Source organism: Tenrec ecaudatus, chromosome 10 (assembly GCF_050624435.1).
Source record: "Tenrec ecaudatus isolate mTenEca1 chromosome 10, mTenEca1.hap1, whole genome shotgun sequence".
Lineage (NCBI taxonomy): Eukaryota > Metazoa > Chordata > Mammalia > Afrosoricida > Tenrecidae > Tenrec > Tenrec ecaudatus.
The window spans coordinates 51,168,307-51,181,291 of record NC_134539.1 but is presented as its reverse complement, the minus strand read 5'-3'; the positions used below and the strand labels follow the sequence as shown (position 1 = coordinate 51,181,291).

Here is a 12,985-nt window from a genome sequence, read left to right as displayed (position 1 = left end):
GTGGCCTCAGTCTCACTTCCAGTGGTCAACCCATCCACAATGCTGACTGCTGCTGACTGCTGGCGACCCCACATGTGTCTGAAAAGAACTCCATAGGGTCTTCAGTGGCTGCTTTTTAGGAAGTACATCTCCAGGTCTCCCCCCGTGCCCCAGTTGATTCTGGGTGGATGGGAACGTGTCCTGCCTTTCCATGGGTGGCTGAGCGCTTTCACCACATGCACCCCTGGCACTTGCAGGACCTTGAGGAAGAGGGACGGGTGCCAGCAGGCTGCACACACTGATGCCCCGTGCCCTGGCCGAGTGGGTTGGGTTTGCTCTGGCCCCACTGATGTCTTGGACTTGCCCTCTGTTGGCGGCAGACGCACCTTGCCCATGGCTCCTCCTGAGAGCAGGAATATAATCCCTTGGATCCGAGCTCTGGTGTTTTAGGATCTTGACACGGATGCCAGGAGGCCAGGGCCTCAGGGGCGCCGGGCCAAGCCCTGCCTCTGGAGAGCCTTCCTGCGCCGCTCGGCCTGTCGATAAGACCGTAACATTTATTTAATGTGTTTGTGTTTCTTCGCTCAAACGTCAATATGCAGGACGTGGCTGAGAGCACAGCGCCGGGCGGGCGGCCTCATTGGTATGCTCTGCATGCCCCGTGGAGCCTCTGCCCGCTGCCAGGGCTGGGCTAGGGCCCCTCCCCTCCAGAAGTCTTGAGAAAAGAGGGAGGAGAGAGGAAAGCTGGCTGTGGTACTGAGTGCGTTTCAAGGCCTGCTCTCAAGTGCTGGGCCAAGAGCGGGCTTTGTCTTCCTCTGGAGCCCTGCCCTGGGCTTGATGCGGTAAACTCAGCCTTCTGAGCCCTGAGCGCCCAGTGTCCTACCGAACCCTCCCATTTGACGGATGAGGAGCCAAGGCTCTGCCCCGTGGGGCTTTTAGACTGAGCACATATGCTGTGCCTGCCTGGAACGAAACAGCAGACACAGCAGTCGGAGCCCCTGCGCTGGGGAGCTCAGAGCTCTGGGGAGGCCAAGCCGGCCCAGGGATGAGCATAAATGAGCGAGAGAATTAAGTGGTGAAATTTTGTGGAAAGAAATAAAATCCAGAGAGGCCATAGCAGGTGAAGGAGGGAGGGGCTGCTTCCCACGAGGGCCTCTCAGAGAGGGTGGCTTCTGAGCTGAAGCCCAGAAGGTTCCAGAGCCCAGCCAGGATGATAGGGCAGCGTGTGCAAAGGCCCTGAGGTAGAGCAGAGGCTGGTCTTCCAGGTGAAGAGAGGAGGACCCTGTCACTGGAGTTGAGAGGGTGGGAGGGGTGAGCTTCCATGTGGGAATCATGGAGAAACCTGTAAAGAATGCAGCTGGTGGGGGCTGGGGGTCCTGCTTGGAGGACGGCCCAGGCAAAAGAGGTATCTTTAATGGCTCTTCACATGTCTCGGCTCCAGACCAGGGCTGCTGCCCTGCCCTCCCTCCCCACCCAACCTGGGACCCCATTTCCCTCTTGGCTAGGCATGTGCATGTGACGTCTCTGGGAGGCTCGCCTGCTGCTGGCTCCTGGAGCCTGTGCCCTGGTCGGCCCGACTCCCACATGTCAGACGCCAGTGCTGATGCTTCATCCACAGTGGGGCTGACACACATCCCGGGTGAAGTCCCCAGGCTTCTTCCTTCTTAAGCTGGGGCCAAGGTGGAGGAGGAAAAACACTGGGGCCCTGTTTGTGGATTTAATTTCCACTCCCCCAGCCCCCTCCCACACAGGTCGGTCAGCTCAGTCCTGATCATAGCAGGGACGCAGCTGCACCAAGAGAGGATTTCAGGAGAAGGCGTGTGTCCGTCTCTGGCGTCCACTGTTCTGTCATCCTGACGGATGGCCTGTGTGCAGTGGGACACAGAGGCTGTCAGGACAGAGAAGTTGGGGGCGGGGGGTGCAGGTCAGGCAAGATCTCACAACTTGCTGTGGGGCCTGGGACTTTTACTCTGAGTGAGACGGGAGCCATGACAAAACCATTTCAACAGGCTCGCTGTGTTAGTCTGGGTAGCCTAGAGAAACAAGTCCACAGAAACTCGTATGTATATAAGAGAGAGTTTTATATAAAGGGTAAGTGCACATCAAGAAAACATCCCAACCCAGTGCTGCCCAAGCCCACAAGTCGAACATTAACCAATATGTCCGACACCAAACCACAAAGTCCTCCTCCATCTCACAAAATACATGCAAGGACGTCAACTGCAGGAGGAAAGCCGAGTCAGTAAGCATCTCAGCACTGACAGGGATCTCCATGTGGCTGCTCCAACACCCAGGGTAGCATTGGGGTAGGTCCATGTGGCTTCTCCTCAGGGATGTCTCACAGGAAGTGAGCCTTGCCAGCTGAAGCAGGGAACTGGCTAAAGCAGCTGCACCCTGGTCCGACCATCAGAGAGCAAGAGACCCAAGAACCGAAAGGCGAGGCTCACCGAACAATTTATTATTGGCACAATAAACCCTAACATTCTCAATCGCTGTGGCTGCTGGGTGGCCGTTGGACTGCAGGAGCAGGGCTAGAAGTGGGGAGGCCTATCTTCTCAGCTCTTGCAAGCAGCCTGGCAGGAGGTGCCCCAGTCAGGAATGCTCTAGGCTGCAGCGAAGAGAAAGCCTTCGTTCGTTGCAGGAGCTGTAAACCGGTGGGGGGGTTGGTTATTTTCTTATGGCGCCCACCAGGCTCCAGTGCTCCGTTGGACTGCCAGTCCGTGAGTCTGTTATTCGTTCCCGCATGGTAAGCTTTTGCCTCCAACTCGTGCTTTCCCGCGTGAGGATGCCAGCTGCGGTTCCAGCCCCTGGCCTCGTGCCGAGGGGAAAGCTGGGTGGGTGGAGGGGCAGGGTGGGTGGAGGGGCTCTTCCTGGACCTCTCTTTTTTCAGGATTGGGACTCCTCAGAATAATCTGCCAGCTGACACCTCCCACTACCACCCCCTGCCCCAAGGGCTCTCGGCCAGAACTGACCCCTGGACTATCCAACCCAAACCTGGCAGAGGGGGATGAGATGAGTGGACTGCCAGCCATCTCCTGGGGCTGTCCGTGTTGCTTGCAGGGCAGTCAGGAGTGAGTCTGGCTGCGAGCGATGAGGCTTATCCCTGGGTTGTCGGAGACAAGGGCAGAACCAGGTGGTGAACTCTGGCCTGGGATTGGGGCGGGGACAGCATGAGGGGTGCAGCGTAGTGTGCCGGCTAAATGCCCAGTGCCTGCAGTCAAGCCAGCCTGGCATAAGAGCCCAGCTCTGCTGGCTGCCAGGTGTGTGAACCTCTGAGCCTCAACTCTACTCATCTGTAAAATGGGCCCCATAGCAGAAAGCTCATGTAAGGGGATGCCTGGGGTATAGGAGAGGAACCCAGGGGCCTCCAGGGTTAGGCATTGGTCTGCCAAGTCAGGAGTTTGGACCCCCCAGCCATTTCTCAGGAGGAAGAAGAGACTGCTTTCTGTCATTAAGTGTTAGTCTTAGAAACAGAAGGTAGGTCACAATGAGCCAGGCTCAACTGGATGGCAGTGCTTTTTATTTTTTAATTTTGATGGTTAATGTTATTGACCACCGTGGCATGGTTGCACCGTGCTGGGCTGCCTCACTCAGGGAACACACCGGAAACCTTCATTTGCTTTTCCGTTGGTGAGCTGCATTTCGCACCAAACACCAGGAGACTTTCCAGCGAGTGATTGAGGCAGACTGCCCTGTGGCTGATAGGACGGGTATTATAGTGCGGTGATCCAGACTCCACTTCACTCCGAGGTAGAGGATCTATGGGGAGGTGGCGGGGAGGTGGGAGCTTGTTTTCCTCCATAGGATTCAGGTAGCTGCTGCAGAGCCGCGGCCGCCGCCATGCCATGTATGTGCCCCTGGGCTGCAAACACTAGCCCCTTCCCACCACAACCTGAGGGGTCCGTATCTGGGAGAGAATCAGGGGAGGGGGTGGGTAGGACTGACTCCAGTTCACCCAGTGAGCTGTGGAAGACCCCACACAGACCTGTTCCTGTCCCTGAAGGTGCGTGGTAGAGGAGGGAGCCTGCCCGGGGGCACAGTGGAGCTGGAGGGGAGAGTTGCCCGCCACCCGGTCCCTCACCTCCCATTGTCCCAGGGCATGCACATGGTATGCGGGACCCAGGCCCTGTTTAGAGACTGCTAGCACGGAGCACCAGTGGCGCGCAGGTTGCACATTTGGCTGCTAACCGGAAGGCCGGTAGTTTGAACCCACGAGCAGAGCTGAGGGAGAAAGGCAAGGTGTCCTGCCCCTGTAAAGATTTACAGCCTCAGACACACAGAGGGGCAGTTCTGCTCGTCCCTGCCCTGTAGGGTTGAGGTGTGTCTGAATCAACTCTGCAGCAGTGAGTATTGGGGTTTATTAACATCATCATCATCCAGGAGATAGACCTAGCGGCACAGTGGGTTAAACGTTTGGGCTGTGTATTAGTCCAGATATACTAGTGAAACAAAGTCATCAACATTCATATGTGTATAAGAAAGAGCTTTATATACAAGAGTGGTTGAATATTGAGAAACCAGCCCAGTCCAGATCAAGTCTATAAGTCCGATATTAGCCCATATGTCCGATACCAATCAATAGAGTCCTCTTCAGACTCACACAACACATGCAATGATGCTGAATGCAGGAAGATCACAGGCCAGTCGGTGTGAAGTCTTGTGGATCCAGTGAGGTGGTAAGCATCTCAGGGCTGGCAGGGGTCTCCACGTGGCTTCTCCAGCTCCCAGGGCTGCATCAGGGTAGGTCCATGTGGCTTCTCCTCAGGGATGTCTCTCAGGGAGTCAACCTTGTCAGTAGAGAGTCTCCAAGGGAGTGAGCAGAGAGTGTGTGTCTTCCGCCTCCAAGGAAGAATAACGGAGTTCCCAGAATCCTCAGGAGAAGGCCATGCCCACACAGAGGCCTCATTGGCTATAGCCTGATGGACAGTCTAGACTCCACTCCTTCACTGTTAATCCTCGCAAGTCCCAAATTGACTCCAGATTACATAACCATACAGGCTGTTTACCAGGAGATCAGCAGTTTGAGCCAATCGACCACTCCTCGGGAGAAAGAGGAGGTGGTCTGCTTCTGTAAAGATGAGCAGTCTCAGGAGCCCCCAGGAGCAGCCACCCTTGGCCCTACAGGGTTGCTATGAGTCGGGATTATGGACCCCATTGCAGTGGGGCTAGGCCAGGGCGTTTTTCTGGCTGATGGTGTTGTTTTTGTGATGTGTGCTGCCTCTCTTTCACCCCCACTGAATCCACTCCAACTCCTAGCAATACTCTAAGGCCAGCTAGTCCTGCTGCTGAGGGTTTCTGAGATGGTCAACCATGCCTGGGGCAGCTGGCTTCCTCTTTCCCTGGTAGGTTTCCCTGGTAGGTTTGGCCTTGACAGTGAGCAGCCCAACCTACTGCCCCACCAGGGCTCCTTCCCCTCCCACTGGTCGCTCTCAAAGACCAAGCTGAGCCCACCACTCTCCTGCTTAAAGCCCAGGCCCGTCAGCCTGACTCAGGCCTATCTCTTCCTTTCCGTCCTCCAGAGACCTCCAGCTATGCCCAGACCCGATTCCGGCTTCACGCTTGCACTTACCCCCACCCCTGCAGAGTCCCCCATACCCACCCCACCCTTTAGCACTTGGGCTCAGCGGTCCCTTTTCTGGCAGCCTCTACCTGACATCAGGTTTTCTCGAGAATGGGCCTGGAGCCCGAGATTTGCCTGAAAGAGGTGTTGGGGAGTTACCTGTGGTAGACAGGGCCCCCCACCCTACACACATGCACCCAAAGCTGCCCATGGACTCATCCCTAGAGCCTGTGAACATGCTACTTTTCCTGGCCAAAGAGGCTGGGCAGGTCGGTGAAGTTAGACCATGAGCTGGGAAGGGCACCATGGCTTATCCAGGTGGACCTGGTGTGATCACAAGCCTCCCAAGAAGGAAGGCAAGAATCCCAGAGTCAGCAATGGGAGCTGTGAGGACACACACACACACAGAGAGAGAGAGAGAGAGAGAGAGAGAGAGAGAGAGAGAGAGAGAGAGAGACTGAGATTGGAAGACGGACTACTTTGAAGGTAGGGGAAGGGCTCCATCAGCCAAGGATTGAGGGAGCCTCTAGAATGTGGAAAAGGCTCCCCCTTGAGCCCCGAGAAAGAGGACAGTTCTGTTGACTCATTTTTTACTTGACCTCCAGCCCCATAAGGTAACAAGCCAGTGTTATTTTGAGCACTGGGCTTGTGGCAATGTGTTACGGCAGCAGTACCCTGCCTTTGGGATCAATGCTGGCTAATGAGGGAGGAAGAGAGGCGAGGCCGGGAAGATGACATCCCAGCAGCAGCCTCAGCTGACCCTGCAGGAGCCCTGGAGGGCCTGCAGAGTTGTCCCAAATGGATGCCATGGATACTGGTCCTGCCCCATGTACCACTACCTACTAGTCATTGGCTGCAGGATGCTCCCTGGAGCGTGAGGCCCCTTCCAGCCAGGCCAGAGCCTGGAGGCCGCAGCTGCAAGCCAGCCTCAGCCAGCCTTCCCAGCCTGGTCCTCAAGGAGAGTCACCACACCTCCTTGGTCGCACAAGCATGCCCGGGCTTTCTTTTCTGCGTTTTCTTACCACACAGGGATGTCCCTATAAGAGTTTGGAGGGCAAGGACCCAGTCAGGCTCTTCTCTGCCTAAGATGTGCCCAGCACAGAGCTGGCAAAGGTCTGAGCTCCTCCCATCTGCCTGACCTGAAAAGCAGCTCACCTCCTGTGTTTGTCCGGGTTGACTAGAGAAGCAGATCCAGAGACACTCATATGTTTGTAAGAGAGAACTTCATATCACAGAGTCATTGTATATTAAGACATCCCAGCCCAGTCCATACCAAGTCCAGAAGTCCAATATTTACCCATATGTCCAGTACTAATCTATAAATCACTCTTCAGACTCCCACAGTCACATGCAATGATGCAGAATGTAGGAGGATCACAGGCTGGTGGATGCAAAGTCTTGTGGATCCAATGGTGGTGGATGCATCTCCAGGGCTCTGGCTGCCATCAGCCTGTCTCCATTGTGGCTTGTCAACAGGAAGGTGAAGCAGAACATGTGTCCCGCCTCCAGGGAGGAAAAGAGGAAGTTCCCAGAATCCTCATGAGAAGGCTACACCCACAAGGAGGCATCATCAGGCTGTGACCTGATTGACACTCGTAATAACTCAAGTTGACATGTGATTATGTAACTACCACATCTCCCTCCCTGTGAGGAAGACTTTGCCTCTCCTTCCAGGTTGCACCTGTGAGTGCTTCCTTGAAGACTTTTCCCGACAGTGAGGAGGAGGAGGAGGAAGAGGAGGAGGAGGAGGATACTGCAGCCTATGTTTTCCTAGTGCTGCTGCCGGCCAAGCCCTTGGTGTGTGCACTCTGTGCACAGACCCCTGCGTTTCTTAGCACAGACTGGCAAAGTGGTGCCACTGTGTCCCCTACATTCTAGAGAGGACAGCAGAGGCACAGGGAGCTGAGGGCGTTTGCCCAGGGTGATATACCGAGCAAGAATTCAGACCACAGGCTGGCAGCAGCATGGGCACACTGTGCCAGAGCACCTCCTGAATGCCCAGATACCAGGGACCAGGGTAGGCTCTGCCCCACGTCACCTCCACATCTTCCGGAGGCAGTGGGGCCAGATCACAGGGTTGGGCCTCCAGAGAGCTTGCATTTCCAGGGGAGCATCCATCTCTCTGACACTTTGGGGTCCCCAGTCCCCACCTAGAGCTGCCCTACGAGTGCCCTCTGGCAGTCTCTGGCTGTCCTCTCGTCTGAGGAGTGACCTGGAGCTGGCTTCCCTCCCAGCAGCTCCTCCTGGTCCTGCCCCACTCCCGACATACTGCACGATCTGCCTGGGCACCCAGCCCCTTGCACAGAACGGCGTGAGGCTGCCACCTGTCCCACAGGGGGAAGGGACAAAATCAACATCAGCCAGAGGTGGAGGTCAGACACGCCTCTACCCTCCGTCCTCATTTATTTATTTAAAATAAATCATTTTATTGGGGGCTCTTACACATCTGTATGTATGTTGCCATCATCCTTTTCAAAACATGTTCTTTCTACTTGAGCCCTTGGTATCCGCTCACTTCCCCCCTCCCCCACCCTCATGAACCCTTGATAAATTATAAATCATTATGATTTTCACATCTTATACCATACGCTGTCTCCCTTTACCCACATTTCTGTCGTTCCTCCCTGGGGAGACTGTTATACTCTATCATTGTGATCAGTTCCCCCTTTCTCCCCACACCTTCCCCCTACTCTCATGGTATCACTACTCCCGTTACTTTTACTGAGAGGGTTATCTGTCCTGGATGCCGTGTGCTGAGAGAGCCTGTCTGTACCAGTGTCCATGCTCCATGCTAGCCGGATTTGCAAGGTAGAACCCTCCACCCTTGATTACTGTTTCTGACACCAGCCGTCCTTCCCACTGCACCCCTGCTGCTCTGCGGGTTCCGTACTTCACTGCAGGGGCCATGCTGAGTCGGTACTCATGATTATGGGGTTGCTTGGGGAAGTTAATGGATGACAGTTTAGGGTCAGAAATGCCCAGGATATAGCTCTTCTGGTCAGGAGTGCCTCTTCTCAGCTGTACACTCAGGCCCACCCTCTCTGGCCCTCAGCCTCTCAGCCATGCAGTCCCTTGGCCTCTACCTTGCTTGGGCATGTGCCACAAGCTTTCTTTAGTGCCATCAACAGCACTAACTACCCTTTGGGCACCTCACCATAATCCTCCACCCAAAGGTGCTCAGCTCTCGCTCTGTGAGTCGGCAACCCTAACTCCCCCTGATTACATGGGGTGGGGGGAGCCCACTCTGTAAGCGAGCCTCCCACCTGGAGGCCCTCAGTCTTACTCTGTAGCCTGAGAACCCCACTACTGCTACATCTTGTGCAATTAGTCCTGCGGCTACTGCCCCTCTGCTACCTCTCTGGTGCCACAGGGCCAGCAGACAGGGATCTCAGGGTCCAAAGGACACACCCCACTCCCAACTCTTCTTTTCTCATGGTAGTGAGTCTCTGCTTTCCCCTCTGAGATGGCCCCTTTCATACCCGGTTGGGAAGGCCCAACTGGCCCATCCCTGTGTTGGAGTCCTTTAGTTGGAAGTCTAAGCACCTTATCAAATAAGTCTCCACACCTCATCTGTAGGGTCACTCTGTCAGTTGGGCTTTTCCTTGACTCCAGTCTGCCAGCCTACAGGAGGGAGCCACCGTCCGTGGGGGCCTCGAGGCAGCGAAGCGCAAGAGGGCAGAGTTCCAAATTCCCAAGGCTCAAACCTGGCTGGGTTCCAAACCCACCTTGGCCTGGAGTTGGTCTCAGCTGTGTGACCTTTTTCCGCTTCCAGATGCCGAGTTTCCATCGAGTGCAAATGGAATGGACATGGCTCACGTTTTCTGAGTATGCCGTGGTCCTCGGCGACCCCATGTGCTCACGTGTGCTCTCCGTCTGCTCCCCGCCACAGGGACCTGCTCAGACATGCTTTTCCTGATCTTACCGCCAGGGTCTCCCAGTCACCCGCGGAGCTTAGTCACTGGCTCAGGGCTCATGTTCATGAGCCAGCAGCAAGCAGGGTGGACCTGAGTCACTTCTCTCCGCCACCTCCACTGGGGTGGTTGGCTGGTTAGGAAAAAAACTGCTCCTGGTGGCCCATGCAGAGGTAGCACGTGGTCCACCTTAGATGACAGCCATGAGTTCTGTGAAGTGGTTTTGATCTCTCTCACTCTCTCTCTCTTCTCTCTCTCCCTCCCTCCCTCCCTCCCTCCCTCCCTCTCCTCGCCTCTTCTCTCCCTCTCTCCATCCCTCCCTCTCCTCTCCTCTCTCCCTCTCTCCCTCCCTCCCTCTCCTCTCCTCTTTTCTTCTCTCTCTTCTTCCCTCTCCTCTTCCTCTCTCTCTCTCTCTCTCTCTCTCTCTCTCTCTCTCTCTCTCTCTCACACACACACCATCCACCCCCACTCCCCCCCCCCATGCTGAAGTCAGCTGCCCCGCAAAGTGTGCCTGCGTGTGACTCACAGGCATTGAGTGCCGGGTCCTTGCCCCACAGAGCCACTCAGTAGATTTGAACTACTAAGCTTTCCACAAGCCCTTGAATGCTCACTGTGTGCACCCCCAGGACAACTCCGTGGGTCACTGAGTCTCCACATGGGGAAAATGGTGGGCAGGCCCTCCCTCCCTCCAGGAATCGTGGCCTCCCCCGAGGCCTGCGGGCCGCCCACCCTCCCTTCTCCCATGGGCAGCCGCACTGTGTTCCCATGCACTGCTGAGGGTCTCTGATAAGATGTTCTCCGTGCTTTCCTGGTGGGTTCCTGTCGTCCTTCCGGCTCTGTTCTTTTTCGGAAACCCTCCTCTCCAGACAGACCTATGTCACACTCAACCCTCAGGCCCTCAATGGATAAGGAAGCCTTTCAGAATCGGCCCCCACCTCTCCTGTCTGCCCTCCATGCCCCCGTGCTCTGACCTCGGGGACTCACTTCCATGTTCTGTGCGCCCCCCCGCCCAGTGTCCACGGCTGTCACATTCACCTGCACCCCACCCCCCACACCTGGCTAACTAACCACTGTTCGCCCTCCCGTCTCATCTGAGGCACCATTTTCTCCAGCAAGTCTCCCTTCCTGACCTCGCACCACACCATTGCCCCTTCTCGGCCCACGTGGCACCCAGCCCGCCCACCTCATCTCTGCTCACCCTGTGCTGTGAGCAGGCACGTGTGGCCATTGGCCTCTGTGAGACCGTGTGGGCAGGACTCCGGGGGCCATCTGAAGCCCTCCGGGCCAGCTCGGGGTCTGCACTAGTGGGGCCCACCCTCGATTTGTAGAGCTGTGGGCTGACTGGGATACTTAAGGATGGAAGGAGGATGCCAACAGGAGCCCCTGGGCAGTGGGGGGAGGCTGCCTAGAGCCTGCACAGGACCCTGGGCCAAAGGAGGGGATGGCCGGTGGCCAGGGAGGAAGCAGGCACGTGTGACAGCCCCATTCTGCAGCCACAGCAACACCCGGACCAAGAAAGAGGCTTCCACAGCCACCTGGCAGAGATGAGGCAGGAGCCTCAGGTCCGACAGGATCTTCTGGGCTGGGTGCCCTCCGAGCCAAGCCACTGATGCTGTCTCCCTCCTGCAGGTGAACCTGGTGCTGGGGGAGGGCCGCTCCCTGGGCCTCACCATCCGAGGGGGCGCCGAGTACGGCCTGGGCATCTACATCACTGGTGTGGACCCAGGCTCGGAAGCAGAAAGCAGCGGGCTCAAGGTGAGACTGCCAATTCCTGAGGAGGGATGGAGGGAGTGGGGCTGCCCAGCCGCACTGCGGGGACTCCGGAGGGGAGAGTTTTTCATGGACTCTCAAGCGCTGATATTTATTTTTAAACCACATCTACTTATTTTATGTCTGCCTTGGTTTGTTTGTTTTTTTTTAATCATTTTTTTGGGGACTCTTACAGCTCTTATCACAATCCATCCATCCATCCATTGTGTCAAGCACTTTTGCGCATATGTTGTCATCATCATTTTCAAAACATTTTCTTTCTACTTTAGCCCTTGGTTTCGGCTCTTCATTTTTTCCCCCTCCCTTCCCGACCCTCTCTCCTTCATAAATCCTTGAAAATGTATAAGTTATTACTATTTTGTCATGGCTTATACTGGCAGATGTCTCCCTTCACCCACTTTTCTGTATCCATCCCTGGGGAAGGTTATACATAGATCCTTGTGATCGGTTCCCCCTTTCTCCCTCTACCTTCCCCTTATCCTCCTGGTATCGCTACTCTCATTATTGGTTCTGAGGGGTTTATCTGTCCTGGATTCCCTGTGTTTCCAGCTCTTATCTGTACCAATGTACATAGTCTGGTCTAGCTGGATTTGTAAAGTAGAATTGGGGTCATGATAGTGGGAGGGCGGGGGGAGAAAGCATTAAAGAACCAGAAGAAAGTTTTATGTTTCATCGGTGCTATACTGCACCCTGCCTGGATTGTCTCTTCCTTGTGACCCTTCTGTGAGGGGATGTCTAATTGTCTACAGATGGGCTTTAGGTCTCCACTCCACCCTCCCCCTTATTCACATCAATATGATTTTTTGTTCTGGGTCTTTGGTGCCTGATATCTGATCCCATTGACACCTCATGATCACACAGACTGGTGTGCTTCTTCAATGTGGGCTTTGTTGCTTCTGAGATAGACGGCTGCTTGTTTTATCTTCAAGCCTTTAAGACCCCAGACACTATATCTTTTGGTCACTGGCACCATCAGCTTTCTTCACCACATTTGCTTATGCACCCATTTGTCTTCAGTGATTCTGTCGGGAAGGTGAGCTTTATGGAATGCCAGGTTATTGAAACAAAGTGTTCTTGCATTGAGGGAGTACTTGAGTCAAGACCCACTGTCTGCTACCTTAATATTAAACCTATAAATATAAATACATAGATCTATGTCCCCATTGTCATATATAAGTAATTTACATGTGCACATGCCTGTAGGCAGACCTCTAAACATGTTGGGCTTTGATTTTAATCAGACTCTCAGCAGCACAGTGAGCTTTCCCCGCCGGCCCCCGTCACCACCCCTCCCCACACTCAGGATGTCTCCAGAGCCACGCAGCCTCCCACCTGATGCTGGGCAGTGGGCCAGTATGAGCTTCTCGTGGGGCTGTGGCACAAACAGTGCTGGGGGCCTGCGATTGCCCTGACTTCGGGGCTCCCTGGGGAGCTTGGAGAGGGAGGAAGAGAGAAAGCCACAGACCAGGCTGGAGCTACAGTGGGCAGCTGCAGAGCTTGTGTTCAGCCTAGCACACGTACCCAGCCACTACAGAAATAGTATTGTTGGCGTATGTCTTTCAGGGGATGGGCCATGTGTCCGGCACTTGTAACCCACACCACACGTGCCATTGCATTGACTCCTCATGCTAACCGGGGGCATGGGTTGTTTCTGTCCGCCTTTCCCAGTGGGGAAGACTGAGGCACGGGTAAGCCAGCTTACGCAGGGTCACACATCCCGTAGGGGTGGGGTGAGTTGCAGAATAGGATCCGAACCCACGCAGTG

The 12,985-nt window shown here is 55.3% G+C and overlaps 1 protein-coding gene across 4 annotated transcripts in view; it reads left to right on the top strand.

Moving 5' to 3' along the window:
* Positions 1–12,985, top strand: part of WHRN (whirlin) — a 95,466-nt gene that overhangs the window by 35,873 nt on the left and 46,608 nt on the right. For all 4 annotated transcript variants that reach the window (XM_075560375.1, XM_075560374.1, XM_075560373.1 and 1 more), the window contains exon 3: positions 11,080–11,205. In XM_075560375.1, coding sequence (XP_075416490.1) covers positions 11,080–11,205 — 126 coding nt within the window. The remainder of the gene's footprint in view (positions 1–11,079; positions 11,206–12,985) is intronic.